Raw genomic sequence first — 24,472 nt, forward strand, 5'->3', positions numbered from 1 at the left:
GTCTTACGGCCAAAATGTTTGCGTGTCCAAGGCTTTAATACACCACCATCCAGAACATTTTCGCGACAATATTCGGCATTTATTTTGATCTACGGTCGATTAATACGAGCGGAGAGTGATCATGGGCTGTTATGGCGGTCCACACCATCACCATGGCCGGCGCTTGAGTTCTGGTGGCCAACCGAAGGTGCACATTTTCAGCTGACCTCTTTGGCAAGTATACACGTTCATTTTGTTTGTTTACAAACTGCTGGAAAACGAATGTTTTCTCATCGGAGAAAACTAAATTCGGCTATTCACCACTTTCGGCCAAGCGAAGCAACTCTTTAGCTCTTTTGAGTCTATTTTCTTTCTGTTGCGGTGTAAGTTCATGCACTTTTTGGAATTTCAATGGTTTTATCCCGAGCTCGTTTTTCAATATTTGCCGAATGGAATATTGCGATATTTTCAGCTCACGAGCCATTTTTCGGCCACTGCTACGCGGGTTTCGATCAAGTCGCTTCTTTACTATTTTCGAACCATTTCTGCTGATATTGCTGTTTTCTGCCATCCACTTCCTTGACGTCGGACTACGCTACCAGTATCACGGTAACGAGAGATGGTACGAGACACAAAAGATTTATTCACATTTAAATGCTGGAGTGCTCTAACGATAGCCACTTGTGGCCAAATATAAAGAAATCACACTATCACGCTTGAATTCCATCACGAATAACTTTTTTTCCTCGAAGATTCTCACCAAAAATGCTTTTGTAGGCTTGTAAACAATATAATGAGCTGTTACTGGAATAATTTTAACAGCTGTCGAACGAGTGGTTTAGAAATGACTGCAGTCTAAAGTTGGTTGCAGTTTCTTCATCTCACCCTGTATATCTCTCTAACTTCCAAAGAATCCATAAAAAATACCCAAGTTTTTGTTCTGTCCCTCCTGGGAATTAATACATCTCAAAAGCGACTTAAAACTTCAAAGCCTCCCGGAAATCGGTTGTGCATCTACAAAAACAAAAAAAAAATACACTTAGGATTACCAAAAAATAAATATTCCATTCGAAATTTGAATACATCATAACGGACTGCATTGAATATCAAAATTATTTGCTATTGAACCTTCAGCAACAACAAAAGCCACAACAACAAAAGGCGAACTTACAATTAGCTTAATTGAAATGTTGCTTAAATATGCTGCTTGCTGCTTTACTTGTTGTAATTTTATCCGCTGATGTTTTATTTATTAACCTGGTCCGGCAGCCCCTTCCACTGTGCTTTTTTCGGACTTGGATTACAAATTAAGCATTTGGATAGATGGGAGCCGCCAATAAACAAAAATTATGTGTGTGTGTGTGTTTTTGGAGTGGAGAGGGCGGCAAGGCGGGTTGGTTGTGCGCCTAGGCATGACAACAATTTTTTGAGTAGCTAGGTATTTCATTTCATTTTCTTTAATTATTTTGTTGTTTTTGTTTGATTTGTGTGTTTTTCTTTAGTAAAAGTAACAACAACAATAATAAAAAAATACCTTCACTTCACAGGCGAAACGGCAAAATTACCAACCCAAAAGATACACTTTTTTGGTCTAAACGCAATATTTATTGCCTGTGGTTTATTTGGCGCTGGTGGTGTTGTTGCTGTTGGGTTGATATTATCTTTAAGTCAATTGAAAAAGAAAGTGTTTTGTGGTGGTGTCTATCTAGCTGTCTGTCTGTCCGTCTTTCTTTCTTTGTTACTGTCTGTCTATTTGTCAGTCTGAGAGAGTAGTTTTGTTTTATTTCATTTCGTTTCGTTTTTTTGTAAAGATTTTTGCTTTGTTTGCGGTAACTAAACTTTTTCGCTACAACCTACTACTCTCCCTCCACTCAGACGTACACACAATGCCATGCCACCCATAGCCAAGTAGTGTCGATAGTTTTTTTTTTTTCATATTTTTTGGTGGCGCTCAAGCAGCTTACCTATTGAATCGTTGTAACACTTAAAACTTAAAAGGGAGACTTGGAATTGAAAGAGAGGTAGCGTGGAAAGCGTTTCTAAAATATTGACTCCCTTTGTGTGTGGTTGAGGCAAAAATTATAGGGGCCTAAACGAAAATTGAACTGAGAACCAAAAATTGTTTTGCGGTTTTGGTCTACAAACCGAATGGGCCTCCCTGCCTGTCAATACCACACTTAGATCCGATGTGAAGATGGACAATTCCGGTTTATTTCTTTATTCTCATACCTCCCACACAAAGCATCAAATCAGCCCACTCATCAAAATTTGATGCTTTCCCACTCCCCAAGACGACTGTAAAATTCTAAAAAATAAAAATTAAAAAAAATGGTTTTGTGCCCTCTGCCATATGGCAAGAGAGGTTAGATATCATTTGATACGGGCAAAACGTGCCGAAGTACCTCTCCCACAAAGGGTCAACATTTTGAATAATTATAATTCTTATAAAATACATAAAAAGACTCCGAATGTCTTCAAATTACATACATCACAATATTTTTATTAATCCAAGGTCTGGTGTGAAGATCGGTCCACTCCTTCTGGTACCTCCCCCACAAAGGGGCTCATAAAACACGAAATTAACATCCGATTTCATTCAAACTTGGCACATTTCAATATTTCGATCAACACAAGATCTGCTATAAAGATGGTAGAGATCGGACAATTTCTTCTCGTACCTCCCCCACAAAGGTTTGAAGTTTTGAAAAACAAAAACGGTCATAAAATCCGAAATAAGCATCCGGTTCTCTTCATACTACACAAATCACAATATTTTTATTAACCTAGGGTCTGGTGTGAAGATGGACAATATCAGTCCACTGCTTCTGTTACCTCCCCCACAAAGGGTCAACATTTTGAATATTTATGAAGCTCCTAAAATGCGAAATTCCATCCGATTCCATTCAGACTTGGTACATCTCAATATTTCCATCAACACAAGATCTGTTGTAAAGATGGTAGAGATCGGACAATGTCTTCTGGTACCTCCCCCACAAAGGTTCGAAGTTTTGAATTACCAAAACGGTCATAAAATCCGAAATAAGCATATGGTTCTCTTCATACTACACAAATCACAATATTTTTATTAACCCAAGGTCTGGAGTGAAAACGGGATATATCGATCCACTTCTCTGGTACCTCCCTCACTAAGCGTAAAAATGTTGAATATTCATGAAGCTCATAAATCACGAAATTAACATCCGATTCCATTCAGACTTGGTACATCTCAATATTTCCATCAACACAAGACCTGTTGTAAAGATGGTAGAGATCGGACCATGTCTTCTGGTACCTCCCCCACAAAGGTTCGAAGTTTTGAATGACCAAAACGGTCATAAAATCCGAAATAAGCATACGGTTCTCTTCATACTACACAAATCACAATATTTTTATTAACCCAAGGTCTGGAGTGAAAACGGGATATATTGCTACACTCCTTCTGGTGCATCCCCACAAAGGATCAAAATTTTGAATATTCATGAAAATTAACATCCGATTCTATTCAGAATTGACACATCTCAATATTTCCATCAACACAAGATCTGTTATTAAAATGGTAGAGATCGGAATATTCCTGGTATGGTACCTCCCCCACAAGGGGTTCAAGATTGTTAAAAACAAAACGCTCAAAATAGGAGATCCAAATCCCTCTCTCTCACTCTCTTCATCCAAAGATCTATTGTAAAGATTATATGTATCTGCCAACCCATTCTGGCACCTCACCCACAACATAACTTGCAAAACAATTCGGCGTTTCTTTATGACTTGCTTGCTTGATGTCGAATAAAATTGGATATAAATGTTCGATTACCTTCCAATTTTATATTTTTGTCTGCATTAGATGAAGTATGAAACTGGAATACTTCGGCCCGCTACATCTTGCACTTCACGCATATTTCTACAATTTCTAAAAATTTGCACATATCTCATATAAGGTATATGAAATTGTGGATATAGTCCAAATCTGGCACGTTGTAATATTTATATCAGTCTGAGTTCTCATACTAAAATGGTAAATTTTGTCCAACTGCTTCGTAACCTCCTCCATAAAGGGTCAACAGTTTGAATAATCATAACTCAAGGCTGGGGTATACATCTCTTGGCAAAACCGACTGATACTATTTTACTTGTTTTAGAGTCAAGTTTGGACATTTTGTTTCAAAGTCTTTCTCTTGGCTTAACACAGTTTTAGACGCTGTTCCTACCGACCATTTATGTGTACCCTTTTTGAAGTTGAAGGCCTTAACTTTACATTATATTATTAAAAAGTTATTTTAATTTTAAGCTCAGCAGCTCACATTGGTGAAATTGGCCGCTTAGGATTGATCCTCAGATTTCTCAACATCCAGTGCATATATTCAATCCTTATATAGTAAATTTGTTTATTAACGTTGTTTAATTTGTTAAATTTCCATAAAAACCACAGGAACTTAAAACTTGCGCCAATTTTCACAACGCATAGGGTGCACTAGGCACGAAAAAGTCTTACTAGCGTTGCCATCTTTGCAAATTATTTAAATGATTACTCCTCAATTATTTATGATGGACCGCTAAAGGAAAATGCTTTTTGTGAACGTTCCTGATTCGAAGGATGTACTAAGGGTACGGGTTTAAAAAACTACTGACAGCAGTAATATATTGAAACTATTGACAATAATATTCAATTATTATGATGAGAGAAATGAACACACGACGAAATTGCTTTCAAACAGAATTTCGCAAGGATATTCTTGATTGGACTGATAGTTTATGTCACCTTAAGGCTACGTGGATAAAAATCAATGCACAGCAGTAATACATTTGTGCCTCTAGTAACTTTTTTTTGCCTTTTCCCTAGTCGATTAAAAACCTCACACTTATGATGAAAATCTTGATGTATATAAGTTTTGGGACCTAGGTACATTATTCCAAGAATCTATTAACGCAATGAAACGCTTAATGCCACACCTTGCTGCACGGACTTATTCAGTCATTTTATTTTCAATTGCCTAAAAGTATGCTTTAATTTTTGTTAACTAAGCAAAGAGGTGGTAAGACCAATGTTCATTTGAGGTCTAATTAATCAAAAGATAGTCTAGACAAAACAAATATTAAAAAACGATTGAACTATTGAATTTCCTGCGAAAGAGTTATAGATTAGGTTAGGGTCCTAGCACCCAATTTGACGTAATCAAGAGATAAGCAAGGCAGACAGTCACAACGATAGTGTCGCATAATTCAGACACAGAAAATGTGATTATAGAAGAACCGAATTTTTGGAGTGAGGGCTACGAAATAATAACACGTCTGCTGTCCTCTTTATGACGCCCTGTCAATAAAGGGTTCACAGGTTGTATGGATTGTCAACAAACTATTGTTTATCTAAAACAATGACCGCCAGATAGTATAATAAATTTTATTTGCTTATTAGGTTATGTCTAAGAGTGTGTGTGTGCGCTCGTATTTGATACCAATTAATGTTGATTGGCTTAACTTCCAACTTACATACATACATACACGAACATATCTCTCTCCCATTGACAAACCAACTAATCTTCTCTTTATCTTTTGTTTACTTTTAGAAAACAACAACTCCAGAAAAATACAACACAAACACACACGGCTACAAACAAACAGAGACAATGTCAGTGTTTGTCCTTAGATAAACGTTTTATCAATGTTAAAGGTCCTGATATGATATCAGAGCAGCAGCAGCGACAGTAGTTGTTGTAGCAACACAAACGAATACCAGCAACAACTGTGAGAACTCCACTCCAAACACCGGATCTCAAATTAATAGAAAAAATAAACAACATTGGAGTGGTGCCGCGAACGAATGTGAACGCGTCAATAATGTTCTGGTGCAGCTAATGCGAGCACGGCATGTTGAGTTATCAAATTGAATTTGTAATGCACCGTCTTCTGCGCCATCATCACCATCATAAACGGTGTTGATACGACGTTTGTCGCCGTAGCTCTACTGCACTTCTGCATAGCTCTCATACCCAAAACCACAACATCAGTAACCATCATTTACCACCGGCCCCAGTAAGGAAGTAGCTAGCTAGCAGTAGACAGAAGACATATGTTCCAGAAAAACAGTCTCTTCTCCCCCTCACCGGAATAAAAGTGTCAAACAAGAACTCTAGCCAGCAATTCTGGCAAAATGCTCTCATATACCACCCATACCAAGTGATTCATCCTTCCAAGAAATGAAATGAAATAAATTGCATTTTCTTTTTCATTATTTATGAAAATAAAAAAAAACGAAAAACTAGAAAACGAAAACACCAACAAACGCCAAGGCAAAAGGAAAAGGAAATTAAAAGATTTCATCAACACAACAAGTGAAGCAAGAAAACAACCAACATTCTACCATAACAGCATCAAACATTCAAGCCAGAACACGGTCAATGCTACTAGTGGGTTGGTGGCTGTCTTGAAGAAACCTGGGAAGACACCCACACACACATACATCTTAGCATCAAGGCTCTAAGAACCACCACCAACCACCACAAATTTCCCATAGCAAACACACACACATTTTTTTTGCCTGTGGTTGGGGGGCAGTGGCAATGTCGCCCGGTTCTTTAAATGGTGGAGCAGGAGCAGCCGCAGCAGCAGCAGGTTATATCGATAGCAGTAGCGCCACCTCAAATACCTTTCAAATTGCCGCCAACGGTATCATGGATTCATCAAGAGTTTCGACATGCCTCATATCGATGCTGTTGATAGTCTATGGCAGTTTTCGTAGCTTAAATATCGAACAGGAGGCCCGCGAGCGGGAGCTAAAGAAACGCAATGAGTCGACAACAAATTTACTGACCGGCGAGCCGGTGCAACAGGAGACGAGTAAGTAAATGGAACATTTTTTTATACCCTACACCACATAGTGGTAAGGTTATCAAGTCTTTGTGCATTTGTTTTGGGGAAGGAAGCGAGATAGCCCCATTGTTACTTTTGAGGATCCTCATATAGAATCACTTTCTGAGTCGATTGTCCGTCATTATCCGATATTTGTCTGGCCCATGGACGAACCCTATTGAAATTGCTGATAATCGGATCGGATTTAGATATAGCTTCAATATATATCTTCAGCCGATTTCGGGTTAATTGTGCACCAAACGGCCAATATCAGTCCAAAGGTCCTGAATTTTAGTACATCCAACCGAATTCAGTCTAGAAGCAGGTCATTCCGTCTGTCCATGTATTCTTGTGAACAAAATACAGATGGCATTTATTATCGGATTGAGATGAAATTTTCCAAACAATATTTGTTTGGTCCATGGACGAACCCTATTGAAATTGGTGATGATCGAATTAAATGTAGATATAGCTCCCATATATATATTCTACCGATTTCGGGTTAATTGTGCACCAAATGGCCAATATCAGTCCAAATGACATGAATTCTGGCACATCCAACCAAATTGAGTCTAGAAGCAAGTACATCAAATTTGGTGAAATCGGTTCAGAAATAGCTATAGCTACCATTTATAAGTTTCATCCGATTTGGTGTTTAAGTCCCTCACATTTGTAATCTGCATTCGACAACAATGATATTTGGTACCAGATATCAGATACAGCCCAGAAATACCTCTGCCAAATTTTATCAAGATCGGTTCAGATTTGGATATAGCTCCCATATATATCTTCAACCGATTTGGGGTTAATTTTGTACCCAAATGGCCAATATAAGTCCAAATTACCTGAATTTTGGCACATCCGACCGAATTCAGTCTAGAAGCAAGTACATCAAATTTGGTGAAAATCGGTACAGATATACCCATAGCTCTCATATACATGTTTCTTCCGATTTGGGGTTTAAATCCCACACATTCGTAATATGTGTTCGACAACAATGATTTCTGGTACCAGATATCAGATAGAGCTCGGAAATACCTCTACCAAATTTTATCGAGATCGGTTCAGATTTTGATATAGCCCCATATATATCTTCAACCGATTTCGGGTCTATTTTGCAAATAATGGCTAATATCAGCCCGTACGTTTCCATTTTGTGGAATTAGGCTCCGATATATACAGGGTGAGATAAAAAACGGCAACAAAGTCAAAGGCCATAATTTTTAGATTTTTTTATAAATTTTATTGAACGACAGCAAAAAATATCGGAAATTGCATCAAATTTTGGAATCAGTTTAGATTTGTTCGAATTGGTCACCTTTGGCACGAATTATGGCCTTCAAACGGCCAATGAAACCGTCACACGCTGCCCGAATGTTGCTCTACGGCATTTTGGCCCATTCCCGGCGAGGCGCTTGCTTGAGGTGATCGACACTTGGTATTTTTTTGGTGCCAACCTTGCTTTTCAAAATACTCCAGACCCAATAGTCCAACGGATTGGTATCCGGAGATTTTGGTGGTCATTGTTGTGCGCTGGAAATGAAGCAAGGAACCTCATTTTGTAACCATTCTTGGGTGGCGCGTGCTGAGTGCGATGGTGCTGAGTCCTATTGGAATATCCAAGGTCTGCGGCCAAAATGTTTGCGAGCCCAAGGCTTTAATGCGCCACCCTTCAGAATATTTTCGCGATAATATTTGGCATTTATTCTGATGACACGGTCGATTAATACGAGCGGAGACAATCGGCCATTGGCTGTTATGGTGTCCCACACCATCATCAACATAGCCGGTGCTTGAGTTCTGGTGGCCAATCGAAGGTGCACATTTTCAGCTGACCTCTTTGGCAAGTAAACACGATCATTTTGTTTGTTTACAAACTGCTGGGCAGCGAATGTTTTCTCATTGGGGAAGAGATAACCAAATTCGGCAGTTCACTACTTTCGGCCAAGCGAAGAACAACTCTTTAGCTCTTTTAGCCTATTTTCTTTCTGTTGCGGTGTAAGTTCTTGCGCTTTTTGGAATTTCAATGGCTTTACCCCGAGCTCATTTTTCAATATTTTCCGAATGGAATGGAAGCTCACGAGCCATTTTTCAGCCACTGCGACGCGGGTTTCGATCAATTCGCTTCTTTAACATTTTCGAACCATTTCTGCCGAAGTTTACTGTTTTCTTCCGTCCACTTCCTTAACATCGGGCTACGCTATTAGCATCACGGTAACAAGAGATGGTACGAGACACAAAAGATTTATTCACATTTAAATTCTGGAGTCCTCTAACGATAGCCACTTGTGGTTTTCCAGGCAAATATTAAGAATTCACACTATCACGACGCTTGAATTCCATCACGAATAACTTTTTTTCTGGAAAATGCTCACCAAAATGCTTTGGTACGCTTGTCAACAATATAATGAGCTGTCACTGGAATAATTTTGACAGCTGTCGGGCGAGTGGCTTAGAAATGACAGCAGTCTGAAGTTAATTGCAGTTTTTTCATCTCACCCTGTATTGTGCAAATAATGGCTAATATCAGCCCGGATGGAGTGAATATCGGGACGTACGTTTCCATTTGGTGCAACTCGGCTCCGATATATATTTTTTAATATAATCCTCCTCAAAGTCATATCAGGCACTCTATAACAATGTTATTTGGTATAAAATTTTAAAATGTCTCCGTCAAATTTAGTGAAAATCGATTCAGAATTGGATTTGCCTCCCAAATATTAGTTCTCTCTGAAACCAAAGTATAACTGCTCTAAAGCCAAATATTGATGTCATGTATAATCTACTTCAAATAAGTTCTTTTGTTACGGGAGCTATACTTAACCTGCATATTGGTGTAGGTTATAAAATAGTTGGCCCGCCCGACTTTTTTCTTTTCCTTACTGGTTTTATTTTTTCTTTATTCATCGGACAATCGATTTATCCAAAAATGTGGATAACGTTTCCAGGAGCATTCCGACCAAGTGTATAACTTATATTGATCTGTACAGGACTTGAATAACTTAAATTTATATCAGCCCATTCTTTAAGAGACCTTTATTGCCTACCTTTTATTTTCCATTCTTAATTTCCTTCTCCTCTTCTCTCTCCTTTTCGTTGCAGGTAAATTTGCCACATTGGATACAATGCATGCCCTCTGCCTGCCATTGGGTGCATCCATTTCACTTTTAATTATGTTCTTCTTTTTCGATTCCATGCAGCTGCTGTTTGCCGTTTGTACAGCAAGTAAGAGTTTTCGCCTACATTCCTTTCTTCTTTAGTACTCCTCCTTCATACGCATTTTCTTTCTACCCCACCACTTTTGTTGCAGTAATTGCCACCGTGGCTCTGGCCTTTCTACTCTTGCCGATGTGTCAGTATATCATACGCCCCTGCACTGATGGTACCCGAATCTCATTTGGAGTCTGTGGACGTTTTACTGCCGCCGAATTATTTAGTTTTACTCTATCTGTGTCAATTGTCTGTGTGTGGGTGCTAACGGGTCATTGGCTCTTGATGGATGGTAAGTTAAGGAATTTTATGAAAATATCTCCATAATTATTAATTAATTTCTACCTTTTCGATTCCAGCAATGGGCATGGGCTTATGTGTTGCTTTCATTGCATTTGTCCGCTTGCCCAGCCTTAAGGTCTCCACTCTCCTGCTAACCGGCCTGCTCATCTATGATGTCTTCTGGGTCTTCTTCTCGTCGTATATCTTTAGCACAAATGTTATGGTCAAAGTGGCAACACGTCCAGCCGATAATCCGGTTGGCATTGTGGCGCGCAAACTGAACCTGGGCAATATGGTTAAGGAGGCGCCAAAGCTGAATTTACCGGGAAAACTGGTTTTTCCCAGCATACACAATACCGGACACTTTTCAATGTTGGGTTTGGGTGACATTGTAATGCCGGGTCTGTTGTTGTGTTTTGTGCTGCGCTACGATGCCTATAAGAAAGCCCAAATTGTAACGAACGATCAAATGCTACCACCGCCAAAGGGTGTCGGCTCAAGGTTGACATATTTTCACTGTTCCTTATTGGGGTGAGTAAATTTCTTTACTTTTTTTTTTTTCGAACGTTCCCACGCCTCACATTCCCACCCCTGCCGACCGAGGGGGCGACCTCCCTTTACGGAGGGATCGCGTACACATCATGATCCGCATCATAATGGGAATTCAGTAGGAAATTTAAAACCAGCTACAGAATTTAATTCATCAGCTAATTTGTCAAATAATAAAACATGTATGTTAATTGTTTAAAAATAAAATTATTCTAGATTTAATAACTTCTAAACTCATACCAAAATCTACATTACAGTACACAGAATTAAAGTCAACACACATTTTACTAAGAGGTTCGCCCATTGAATAATTCGTGCGGTGAAAATCAGTATATAATAATTGGTAGTATCTACTAGATCTAAACGGAACATTAATTCTAATAGATGAAATCAGAAAATCTGAGGGTATATTACCATTTAATATTTTTAGTACAAACATGGAGTTCAACATAATACGTCTGCTTTTAAGTGTAGGCAATCTAATTAATTTTAGCCTGCTAGCATAAGAAGGCAAAACAAAATCACTATTCCAATGTAAACCTCGTAAGGCAAATAGCAGAAATTGTTTTTGCACGGATTCTATTTTATCTGAGTATGTTGCATATTGAGGATCCCATACAACAGAACCGTATTCCAATATAGGTCTAACAAGAGACGTAAATAACTGTTTTGTTATATATGGATCAGAAAAATCTTTGGCCCACCGTTTAACAAAACCTAAAACACCATTTGCTTTATTTACCATTGTTATTACATGGCTATTAAAATTTAATTTTGGATCCATCAAGAGGCCAAGATCAACAAATGAATCTACAGTTGATAATGAATGACCGTCAATATTATATTTTAATATCAGAGAAGAAGATCTGGAGAAGCACATATGCTTACATTTGCTTAAATTTAACTCCATACAATTTAACGTGCACCATTTAAAAAGGCTATCTAAATCGTTTTGAAGTAAACTCGCTCGTTTATCACAATTATGGGAAATGAATAATTTAACATCATCTGCGTACATTAACAATTTCGAGTAATTTATGGAATTAGGTAAATCGTTGATAAATAAAAGAAAGAGGACCGGTCCAAGGTGACTTCCTTGCGGAACACCCGATGGAACGTTAATCGTTTTGGATAGATACCCTTCAAACAAAACTAGTTGTGATCTATTTTGTAAGTAAGATGATATCAATTTGACTAAGTTTGTGTTGAAACCCATATAATTTAATTTATATATTAGGAGTTCATGGTTAACCCTATCAAAAGCTTTACTAAAATCGGTATAAATTGTATCAGTTTGTTTACGCTGAACAAATCCTTTTATTACTGTTGACGTAAATTCTATAAGATTTGTTGTAGTTGAAAGACCACTACGAAAACCATGCTGATATGGACTCAATATAGATTGAATTTTCTGTGAAATTACTGCAGTAATTAATTTTTCAAACAATTTTGGTATGGCACTTAATTTTGCAATTCCTCTATAATTTGACACATTAGTAAGACTACCAGACTTATGTAAAGGTATAATATAAGATTTTTTCCAAAAAGTAGGAAAGTGACCAAATTTAAGTGAATAATTAAACAATATAGTTAACGGAAGTGCTAATGTTTCTGAACAATATTTAAGAATTATATTAGGTATGCCATCCGGTCCTGGACATTTAATCGATTTTAAACTACGCAGACTATTGGACACATCATGACGTTGTAGAAAAGGCATACAAATTTGATCAGCCTGTGATAACTTATAAGGATACGAATCTTTAATTTGGCAAGATGTACTGGAATAGGTTGTGGCAAAAAAATCTGCGAAACATTCAGCAATATCTGTGCCTGTGACAAATTCTTTATTGTTATATTTCAATACTGAGGGCTTTGAGGAAACTTTTCGTTTTAGATTAACAAAATCATAAAAAGATTTAGGATTGGATTTAACATTATTTTTAATCTTGTCTAGGTAAAGATTATACAACCGTCGAGACTCTAAAGTATATTTAGATCTAGCAACAGAGTAATTAGTATAGTCTATTGTTAAGCCTGATTTTTTATATTTACGAAAAAGCTTATTTTTAGAATTTTTTAAACTTGATAACTCAGGGGTTATCCATGGATATTTATTTGAATTTTTAACTCCAGTGGTTGGAACACATTCCAGTTTAAATCTATTTAAAATATCATAAAATTGATCAATTACATATTCTAAATCTGTATGGCTGTTACACAGGCACACAGAAGCCCAATTTATGGAGGAAATGAGAGTATTAAGTTTTCGAAAATTAGTTTTTTTGTAATTAAGGACAGTTTTAAATGAGTCGGACTGACTTTCTTCAATTACATAACTGTGAGTCATGGAGATATATAAAGTTGGATGGTATATATCTTCAGGAGTGCATATTGGAGGAATTCTGAATATATCAAAATGCTGTGTTATATTTACAAACGCCAAATCAAGAATTTTGCCATGCGAATTTTTTACACTGTTTATTTGATAAAGATTTACAACATCAAATGTATACTGGGTACTGTTCATTTCAGATGGCAAAGGAATCAAAGCTTCAGAATCTGGCATTGGAAGCCATTTAATGGAGGGCATATTAAAATCACCAAGGATCAGAATGCGATCGGAATCTTTCATTTTTTCAGTAATTAAATTTATTTCTGATAAATGCAGATTATAAATGTCAAGTGAAGATGAGGGGGGAATATAAGAGCAAGTTACAAACAATTTAGATTTGCCCAATTCAATGGAAACACAAACAAATTCTATATCAAGAAAATCATTTAGATCAATTAAATTAGTGGTATATTTGGTATCAACTGCAATAAGGACGCCACCACCTTTTTTACAAACACGATCTTTTCTAAATATTTGATATTTTGAACATAATATTTCACTATTTAATATAGATGTTTTTAACCAAGTTTCGGAGAAAACCAATACATTATAATTGAAACCAATGCTATCAGTATATAAACTGGTTAATTTTGTATTAAGCCCCCTTACATTCTGATAGCAGATAGAAAATGAGTCATTTAGTTTTTTGGCACCGAGTCTGGTCTAAGAGGCAAATGAGCTAAATTATCGGATCTCTCCACAAATTCTTTAATAAATGCCCTAGCAGGCCAAAATTCTTTTAAAATCAACTGTACAAAAATATTGTCAGGCACAACGATTTTGAAAGAAGATCTACTTTCAGAAAATGCAGATCGGAGCTTATAACATTTCAAAAAGTAATCTCCCTCAATTTTTGATTTTATATAATAGTTTATGTCATCGGCCGTTGTTTCTGGTGCAAACCTTGTTGCAAATATCATTTTCATGGCGGGGGCCATGGATAATGATCTTTGGACAGGTTGAGTTTTGCCAGTAGCAGTCTCGGGACGATCACTAGTGATAAGTGAAGGAAATGATAATTCCTGTATGTCACGAGTAGATTGTGAGGTTTTCTTAGAAACCTCACTATCAATATTCATAACATCAGGATTAATTACCCCTTTACCTATACCGCTGTTATCTACCGGAACTGGGTGTGTAATAACACTGGCATACGACTGTTCACGTCCATTCTCAGTTGTATCAGTGATATTAACTGAGACCGGTTGTGGAACAGTGTTCTCAACAGAAACTATTGCTTTGCGACTAGGCATTCCCTTAGTTGGTGCCTTTTTCGCAGCCCTTTTGCGTTTCTGTCCAGAAACTAACGGTGACGACACAAACTCATCTAACTCTTGGTATTTCTCAAACAATGTAGAGAAATTCTCAAATCGGAGTGATAATGAGGAAAAATCTTTTTTCATCGATGTCAATTCCGACTGCAAATCCTTCACAAAATTATAAAAGTCTGCAGAGAGTTTCCTGCATTGCACACAACACCAACGAACACCAACATTATTTCTAATTGTGTCTACTACTTTTGCATTAATCCTAGCACATTTTGCATGCCATTGATTAAGACAAAACCAACAGGTAACACACAATTCATCCTCAGCAACAATATTACACAATTCAAAAGGGCACGACATTTTCTTTATTTTAATTATAACTATTTCTTTTTTAATACACAAGTTCCAAATATTTTATTTAAGATTACTCCAGGAAAACTTTATTCTAACTAATGTTTATTCTTGCTATCCATCCATTCCAGTTACTTTTTGGGTCTACTTACCGCCACTGTAAGCTCGGAAGTCTTTAAAGCAGCGCAACCGGCACTTCTCTATTTGGTTCCATTCACATTACTGCCTTTGTTGACAATGGCTTATCTGAAGGTAAGAACAAAGATGTGACATTCGCAAGGGTTATTTGCAGTAGCACATTTTCTGTACATGGAGGTACTTGTCGGAAATCGTTTGTCTAGAGAAGGCCTATGAAAGAGTTTCTGTCCACGGAGAAAGCCCCATATTTTTAAAAGATCTAATCAAAAGAATACATTTAGAAATCTTCTATTTACAGATGTATTCGTAGAATTTTTTCATCTATTGAAGGTCCCTAAAAGCTTTTCCATCTATCGAAGACCTGTAAAAGGTCCTCTAAGTGTAGGAGTCGTGGAAAAGTTTTGCTTTTCCATAGTCAATCTATACAAATCCCTGTGAAAGATGTATTTGTATAGTAGCGTCGTGTTTCTCTAGAAGTCCTGCAACACGTTTTCTGTCTAGAGAAGACCCAAGAAGGAACTTCATCTGAACTTATCGACTCGGCTATTTGGCGCTTCAGCTCGCCTGTCGATGAGGCTCTATGGAGAGCTGTCTGTCCGCTTATCGAAAATACTCCTTGAATTACCTTCAGCTTGTCTATTGATAAGGCTATCTGGGCCCTCCCCAGCTCCGTTTTCGGTAAGGCTCTCTGTAGACCCTTTACCTCGCCTATTGTCTCGGCTACCTTGCTCTCCATTTCAACGCACCTATAGATGAATCTTCTATCGACGAGACTCCCTAAAGGACCTATAATTCGTCTATGCGAATAGGCTGCCTGGAAGCTCTTTCGGTCGCCTATGGAGGCCCTTCAGTTTATCTACGAGAATTGAAGGGAAAGCCAAAAAAATTCCCTAGCCGAAAAGATAGCTGAAGGGATTCAGCTCGTTCATGAAAAAAAGACTCCCTGTTGCTGCTTCAGCTCGTCTTCGAAAATAGAGACTGCATGGTGTCTATCAGAACATACACTCTCTGTTGGCTCTTCAGTTCGTCTTTGAAAATGAGAATTCCTAGATGGCCCTTCAACTCGTCTATGAAACAGAGTCTCCGAATTGGCTCTTCAGCACGTCTCCGAGAATGGAGACTGCCTGCTGGTTCTCCATTTCGTCTTGAAATATAGAATCCCTAGTGGCCCTTCAGCTCGTCCATCAAAGAAGAGATTCACCATTTGTCCTTCAGCTTCAGCTTCAGTCTTCGAGAATAGAGACCATATTGGTCCTTTAGATCGTCTACTCTAATAGCGACTCCTTAACTCGACTTCGAGAATAGAGACTCCTCAACTTGTCTTTGAGACTTCTTGGTGGCACAAGGGAGACTCCCTGGAGGATAGACTCATATCTGAGAATGTAGTCCCAGACCCGTCAGTTCATCTCTTAAAATAGACTCCCAAGCCCGTCATGCCCGTCCATAGAATAGTCTACTGGTCGTCTACTCGTCTGTTACCAAGGAAAACATTTTCCTCGCCAGATCGCTTCTCCCGTCATGAGCAGAAATAATTTGCGAAGTTGGCAACGCCAATGGGTCTTTTTCGTACCTTGTGTAACCTAGTTGTTGTATAAAGACGAGAGTACATAAAAGGCTTTTCTCACTGGCTTAAGTCATCGGTTGGTGTCTCTTTGTAGAGGAACAAAGGAGTTTTAGGTTGACTTAGTTCGATTTTGGCCCTACGCTCCTTTGTTCTTTTCGAAAAAGCCAGTCTATAGCTTAAGCCAGTTAAAAAGGCGTTTTATGTGTTCTCACCTTAAATTAGTGCAAAACTTAAAGTTTTACTTTTTTTATAAAATAATAGGCTACTTAAAATACATGTGTCGAAAGTTGAAAAGCCTATGGAGCGACAGAAGTTTGACAATACAATCCTTAATGGAATTTTATCAATGTTTCTTAGTATATTTTTAAAATCAATTTTTGAAATAAAATGCAAAAATAATTTAAAAAAAAAAACATTATGTATGTTAATAAATAATTGAAAATATGGTATAAATAAAAGGCATTATCGCTTTTTTGCCCGTCTGTAATTGTCAACATCTCTTTAGAACGACTATGATAGATATCCAGTTTTTTTAGCTCGTTCATTATAGGACAGGAATCCTTTATTTCTAATGAAACATTTTCTCATCTTCTATTTTTTTTCTTTTCCATTGCAGGGCGATTTACGTCGCATGTGGAGTGAACCATTCATTACCCAACAACCTTCAAAACAACTGGAAGTCTGAGTGTTTTTCATGAAACGAAAATACTTTTTTTTAAAGAAACAAAAAACACTACTACTACTATAACTTAATGTATAAATTATAAGTTAAACAACACTCTCTTTTTTCAAAAAAAAATCTTTTTTTTTTGTTTTCTTTTTAGTAATACGTTTTTTTACAAAACAAAAATAGGAGAAAAAAATAAGCAAAAAAAATAAATAAATATGGAATATAAACAAAAAAACCGAAAAGAAATGAAAACAAAAATGAATCAAGAAGAAGAAAAAAAAAACAAAAACAAATTTTATTTATAAAATAAGTTAGGTTAGTTTTTAAATTGCCTTTAAAAATTATTATTATTATGTATTATTATTTTTTATATATATGTAGAAATATTATATTTTTTGTTTTATAAGTTTTAAGTATAATCTTTTTTCTATACAAAACAAAAAACAAAAACAGGAAAACATTCACCCTTCCCTCCTCCTCTCGCTCTCTTTATACATTTCTTAAGATCATTAATTTTCATGGTGGAGAATCTACAAAAAAAAATAGGCTTTGGATTTATTATTTTTTTGTTTTTCATTTTTTCTACCCTTCAAAGCCGCCCCTTCGAATATTATTTAATACACAACAACAATAATAATAATAAATAACAACAAAAAAAAACAAAACACCCACATTCTGTCACATTACTTACATAGAAGACATATATTATGGAATAACTAAAACAAAATATAAACGTAAAGTATGATGGAAATAAAATAATAATAAAACAAATAATATAATTAAACAAAAAAACAAAATTAGCAACTATTATTAACAATAAAAACAAAAACAAGAAACTTGAAATTACAAAAAAGATCGAATCATTCTTGAAATTATAATAACATGAACAAATGATAAACCAAAAAAATCCTAGTATTTATAATTCATTTTCATTGAATTTTGGGGAATTTTTAGACATCCTGAATGTCTCTGGCTCCAGATAAGATAATAGCACATATTGCAGCATTTTGGAAAGGTTAAAGTGTAAAGGTGAGAATACATAAAACGTCTTTGGACTGGCTTCTTCGCAGACGAACAGTGAGTTTTAGGTTGATTTAGTTCGATTTTGGCTCTACGGCTCCTTTACTCTTTTCCGAAAAAGCCAGCTAATGAATTAAGCCAAATAAGCGTTTTATGAATTTCGCTGGGTATGGGAAACGTAGACCTAAATATTCAATGTCCTGCCACCGAAGCTAAAACTCATTTTGAAATACAAATACAAATTTTTAGACAAATCCATGGAAAAGTATGGAAAAATTAACAAAATACCGAATATGGGGAGGTACCGTTTTATGACGGCTATATCAAATTTTTGACCTATATATCTCATTTTCAATGCCAACAATCCTAGACACAATACAAATTGTCCTACCAAATTTGGAGGCTCTATGTCAAATAATGTGGGCTGTATCGTGATTTCAACAGACAAACTGGCGGATACCTAGAATTTTATGCAGATTATGAATATATGTACTTTATGAAGTGTATGACGAATACGTAGGAATGTTACAAACGGATTGACACAAAGTTAATATACCCTCCTTTTCAAGGTGGAGAATAAATAAAGGAGCTTCAGGTTGACTTAGTACAATTCGGCACCATAAAATGGCCCAATTATGTCTCTGTTTCAAAATCCGTACAAAGCAGTGTCAAATTATCCATATCGAAAAGGGGTACGCATCGTGTGATACGTTTTATGTATTCTCGCCTTAATTTCTTTCTCCAATTTTCATGAGCTATTAAATGATACTTATAATATCCACATGGGTTTAGTAGATCCGTGTCTTAGACCCGAATCTGGGTATCCGTATACGTCCCCCAAGGAAAAATAATTTCTGGGTAGTAGGGTACAAATACCTTTAGAAAAAAAGTATTTTACCTGACTGGACTTGTTCCAAAGTTGGAGTCACTGAACAGTAGCGGTCACCATATAACAATATAATATTTTTTTCAACTGCTGCTTATTTCGTAAATGGTAACACTTAAGGTGAGAATACATAAAACGGCTTTTTGACAGGCTTCTTCGTAAAAGAAAAACAGAGCTTTTAGGTTGACTTAGTTCAATTTCGGCTCATAATTTCGAAAAAAAAATGGTCCAATTATGTCTCTGGGCCAAAATCTGCACATAGCAATTATTCTTTTTGGCTGTAAAACCCATTCCATTTGATAATGCCAATCGTGAGTATCCGCGCGAAATTCTACTACCACAGATAGAGGAGAAATTGTTTACGCAGATGGCAACGCCAGTGGGATTTTTTCGTACCTTGTGTAACCTATTTGTTGTACAAAATTGGTGCAAAATTTTAAATGCTCTTGGTTTTTGTTAAATGATGATTTCATCCGCTGTCTTTTTTGTAGAGGAACAAATCAAAGACCTAAAAGACAAGACAAAATGCATTTTGAGCAAATGGTTTGTATCTACAATACATAGAGTAGCAGCACATGAATATTAGAAAAATCCCAAAATTTGGCTTCAAAATTCTATTCCATAGACCTTTCCCAAAATGTGCATATTGCTTTAGCGGTTTAAATCAATTAGCATTGGAAACTATGTTGTTATGATATCATAACAACAGAGGCGTTTTGACAGGGCTGCCATATTTTTACTCTGTCTTGTCTTATCTTTATACTTCTATGTCTTTGAACAAAAGAGTAACGTAGTTCGATTTTGGCGCTACTCAGAAAAGCATTTTATGTACTCTCACCATTACGCGTTTTATGTATTCTCACCTTTCTGCGTTTTATGTATTCTCACTTTAATTAAATGAAAGATTTGAAGAATTTCAAATATTTTTAAACGTTCCCCTACCAAACATACATACAAATTGTCTTCGTTTTACCAAATCATTTGTTCTGTTCATGTGTATAAAAATTACTCATTTTTTGATTTTAATTCCTTCCTTCTTTTTTTCTTTTTATCACACACAAAAAGCCAATGTATTATTAACAAAAAAAAACCAAAATTATATTTATAGCTAAAGAAATTAATAATAAATACTGGAGATTGTGCAACCAAACCATCTTGAAAATACTGACATATTTCAATTATTATTATTAAATTAACAATTATTACAAAACAAGAGAAAACAATAAGTAATATAAATACAAAAAAAAAAACATACATAAGTAAATGACAAAACAAAATGACATTTTAGTATTTAAGTTATCAAAAATTGGTTAAAACAAATAATTTTTAAATAAACAGCAACAAACAAGTAAAAAAATATATCAGTTCTGATGAAAGAAGAAAAATATGCATGGGTGTCTTATTCACTTTTGTGATGTTAAGTGAAATTAAACGTAAACAGTTTTATAACGTCCGACGGCAACGTGCTTTCATTTAAATTTGTTTCGTATAACAGTTTTGTTTTACGGACACTCATGATTATTGCATAACGTAACGCAACAATGACTATGGATGATACTTTAGTACTTGCGTATGGCAGGAAACACAAACGATATAGTCTTATTTATTTGTAATTTTGGCAATGAAAATATATTAATAAATTTGATATTGTTCAGTAAAAGTTTAATTACTAATAATATTATTAAAATATCACAGGAACCCATTATATCCGACGTAAAATAGCAATACTGGTAATCAATCTAAGTATTTTACTCAGAAATTATGAGAATAGAAACTGGTAAGAATCTCTAAAATAGACTTTTACTACATTTTTAGACATGGCGGAATTTTTATACCCTCCACTATACATAGTTAGAGGGTATATTAAGTTCGTCATTCCGTTTGTAACTCATCGAAATAATAACTTTAGACATAACAAAATATATATAATCTTTGAATAGCGTAAAATTCTAAGACTATAAAGCCCCGTCCGCCCTTCTGTTGTAATCAGGCTAGATTCAAAACAAATAAGGATAAGAAGCTAAAATTTTGCACAGATCAGTCTTTTGTCAGCAAGAAAGTCAAGTTCGATGATGGGCTATATCAGTCCACGATATCTTATAGCCACCATAAAACGGTACCTCCCGAACTATTTTGATGATTGTAGCCAATTTTTTCAATGGAATTTCCTCAAAATCCAAAAAAGGAGTTCCTTCTGAGTATTTTATCCCCCGGAAGAGTATTGTCTAGATAGGTCCACGACATATTGTACCCCTTATAACGGTGCATCCCAATATTCGGTGTTTTGATGATTTTGGCTACATTATTCAATGGAATTGTCTAAAAATTCATACAAGAAGTTTTTACTAAGCACTTTACCCCCTGGAAGAGAAATGTCTATATAGGTCCACAATATCGTGTAGTCCACATACAACGGCATCCCCGATATTTGATATTTTGACGATTTTTGGTACAGCATTCAACGAAACTGTTTGAATTTTCGTATTTGAAGTTCCGAATGGATACTACAGCCTGCGACAGAAAGTTTTCTATGCAGGTCCAGATCTTTGTTTAGCCCTCGATATAACGATATCTCCCTATATTCGGTATTTTGATGATTTTAGCTACATTAATCACCAGATTTTTCTCGTAGTTTCGTATTTGAGTACTGTAATGTCTTATGACAAAAGTTTCCTATGCAGGACCACTTCTTCATAGAGATCCCAATATAACGGCTATATTCGGTATTTTGAAGATTTTAACAGAATTTTTAACGGATTTTTTTTTTGAAAATTTCTAAATTCGTTAATTGGTGGAGGGTATTAAAAGTTCGGCCCGGCTGAACCCTTTGTACTATCGTTCCGACACCACTGGTTAAAACAGTCCACATACGTTTCGTGTTTTGCCACAAAGTTTACGATTTTTCCCTAATGCCTTAATTACAGTAAAAAAAAAACATCGGAATGTCTGTCAAGTACATATGCATGTACAAGGTGGCACAAAAGTAAACTTTTGTCTGTAACTAAGTCAATCGTAAAATTTATAGCATTTTCTGATAGAAAGATTACTTTTGCGCCATCTTGTATATTAATCCCCCCTGTGATGATCCAATCTCAAATACAAAACTGTTTTCCTCTAAACTGTACAGTCCCAAATGAAAAAAGTTCGCTTGTGTGTACACCACTTCAGTTTTATTCATTCTACTGAATTTTAAGGGATAACTAGGTCGACTTGTGGTTTATTTGTTTTTCATATAAAAAAAACAAATAATTTATCTCCAATGTACATTTTAACGAATTCTTATAAAATATAGAATGAATAATTTATATTAATTAACTCCTTTTAACTTCAAAATGCTCTCGCACACAATGCATTCGATTATTCTCATCGATGATTATAGATCTCCACATCCCTATGCAACGAAAATCGATTAGTCAAAAGTCGCTCTAGTTATCCCTAAACGAAAAGAAGACAAGAAGGCGGACACACACGGACAATATAAACTACAAAATAGGCAAAAACAACGTGATACGGTGAAAAATATCATAAATATTATATTACGTGACGCGTGAAAATTTCCGAAAAAAATAACAATACAATTTGGCAGTGTAATAAAATTACACAGAAGAGTGGTTGGTGTATGTGGAGTATGTTTTGAAATTTTCTTCATTCAAAGAAGTCAATCGGTCAGTGCACAAGTCAAGCCCAAAAAAAAACAGAACAAAACGAGACATTTTTATGTGTGGTGTGTGTATATATTATAGTATATATTAGAACACATATATTTGTGTACTTGTGCGATTAGAAATACAAATCCCCATTAGAATAACACCTAATAAATCTATGTTTTGATCTATATATTGTGTGTTTTTGAAAGAAACGCAGAAAGTGTGTTTTTTCTTTCCCCAAATCGATGATTTGTGAAAAAATGTGGAGTGCGTTGTGAAAATTTACAAAAAGAAAAGAAATAAGAAGAAGAAGAAAAAAATAAAATATAACAACAACAAATAACAACACCAAGAATCTATTTCATGGTTGATGTTTTTGTTGTAGATGATGTGATGTGAGTGATTACGGTGGTGATGTTCTTATTGTTGTTGTTTTTTTTTTCTTAATTTTGTAGAAGGAATCAACAGTGAAAACAGAGTGAATTTTTATGGTCGGGTTTAAGGTGTACACAACAAAACAACATCATCAGCAGCAGCAGCACCAACAACAACAATAATAACAACAGCCAGCACATCCTCAATGCTGGCAGCGACAGAGGGCACTCTGTTACAACAATAACCAGACAATGGTCTGATTTGTTGGTTCTCTGTGTACACACAAGAGAACTGCAGCAGCATCGGTAGTGCGTTCCGTTAAAGTGCTAACATCGTATGTTGCATTGCCGAAGAAGAGAGAAAGCGCGCGAGCAATTACATTTGGCTCTGATGATGCCTAGGTCACTGTTGCTGCTCTGCTAAGCCAGAGAAGAACGAAAACAAAAAGAAAAAAAAAACAAAGCAGACAAACAGACGTTTCGGTTTAGTTAGTCAGCAGTCCAGTCCGTTGTGTGTGATGAAAAAAGATGGTGATGTTGATAAACAAATAAAAAATAAAAAAAATGGAAAAATTAATTGTTAATGTAATAATCACGATGTAAAATTAACAATAACAAAGGAAAATTGAAGTGTAAAACAAACCAAGGGAATTATTAATGAAATCCATGTCAAATCTCTTAGTTAAACCAAAGCAGCATCAACAAATACAACAACCACAACAATTAGCATAGCTAAGTGAAAAATAACAACAAGAAAAAAAGTATTTATTAAAAAAAATCAACAACGACAACAACAACGTATGTGATACATACGTCAACCAGAGGCAAAAAAGATAGTAAACAACAAACGCTGACGAAACACAGTCAACATCAGCAGCCAGTCAGTCAGTCAGCTAGCCAGCCGCAAGCAAGCAGGCAGGCAGGCAAGTGCAAGGTAATTTAAACCAATCAAAAACAAACTACAGAAAAATAAACAATAACAAAATACGTAAAACATTCATGGTGGTAGACGGCAAAACAAAATTATATATGTATATTTGTATATATAGTTATTATATGTATAAATAAACAACAACAACAACAACAATACAGTGCAAAGAAATATTATTAAGCTTATTAATGTGAGGTTTTACGGCGCAATAACGAAACAACAGCAACTACAACACAACACAATGCTGCTGTTGTCGTCGTGGTCGTCGACGTAGTCGCTGTTGCCGTTGTTGTTATTGCTGTTGAAGAAAAACAAATAAAATGGTAGAGGCACAACAACAACCAAACGCTAAAATGCGTATATAA

At 35.8% G+C, this 24,472-nt stretch overlaps 2 protein-coding genes across 16 annotated transcripts in view; both read left to right on the plus strand.

Annotated features, from left to right (window-relative positions):
- Nucleotides 1–17,416, plus strand: part of LOC101895126 (signal peptide peptidase-like 3) — a 29,001-nt gene extending 11,585 nt beyond the window's left edge. For all 5 annotated transcript variants that reach the window (XM_059123323.1, XM_005178274.4, XM_059123322.1 and 2 more), the window contains 6 exons: nucleotides 5,541–6,810; nucleotides 9,925–10,047; nucleotides 10,133–10,324; nucleotides 10,392–10,845; nucleotides 15,009–15,129; nucleotides 17,196–17,416. In XM_059123323.1, coding sequence (XP_058979306.1) covers nucleotides 6,534–6,810; nucleotides 9,925–10,047; nucleotides 10,133–10,324; nucleotides 10,392–10,845; nucleotides 15,009–15,129; nucleotides 17,196–17,264 — 1,236 coding nt within the window. In that variant the 5' untranslated portion in view covers nucleotides 5,541–6,533 and the 3' untranslated portion in view covers nucleotides 17,265–17,416. The remainder of the gene's footprint in view (nucleotides 1–5,540; nucleotides 6,811–9,924; nucleotides 10,048–10,132; nucleotides 10,325–10,391; nucleotides 10,846–15,008; nucleotides 15,130–17,195) is intronic.
- Nucleotides 17,417–22,585: 5,169 nt separating this feature from the next.
- Nucleotides 22,586–24,472, plus strand: part of LOC101895531 (SH2B adapter protein 2) — a 31,538-nt gene continuing 29,651 nt past the window's right edge. For 2 of the 11 annotated variants that reach the window (XM_059123211.1, XM_059123222.1), the window contains exons 1-2: nucleotides 22,589–23,069; nucleotides 23,258–24,110. The gene's annotated coding sequence lies outside the window, so the exon portion shown is untranslated. Of the gene's footprint in view, nucleotides 23,070–23,257; nucleotides 24,111–24,472 lie in introns of all 11 variants that reach the window. The other 9 variants (XM_059123218.1, XM_059123213.1, XM_059123214.1 and 6 more) reach the window with 9 other exon arrangements.

Source organism: Musca domestica, unplaced genomic scaffold, assembly GCF_030504385.1.
Source record: "Musca domestica strain aabys unplaced genomic scaffold, Musca_domestica.polishedcontigs.V.1.1 24, whole genome shotgun sequence".
Lineage (NCBI taxonomy): Eukaryota > Metazoa > Arthropoda > Insecta > Diptera > Muscidae > Musca > Musca domestica.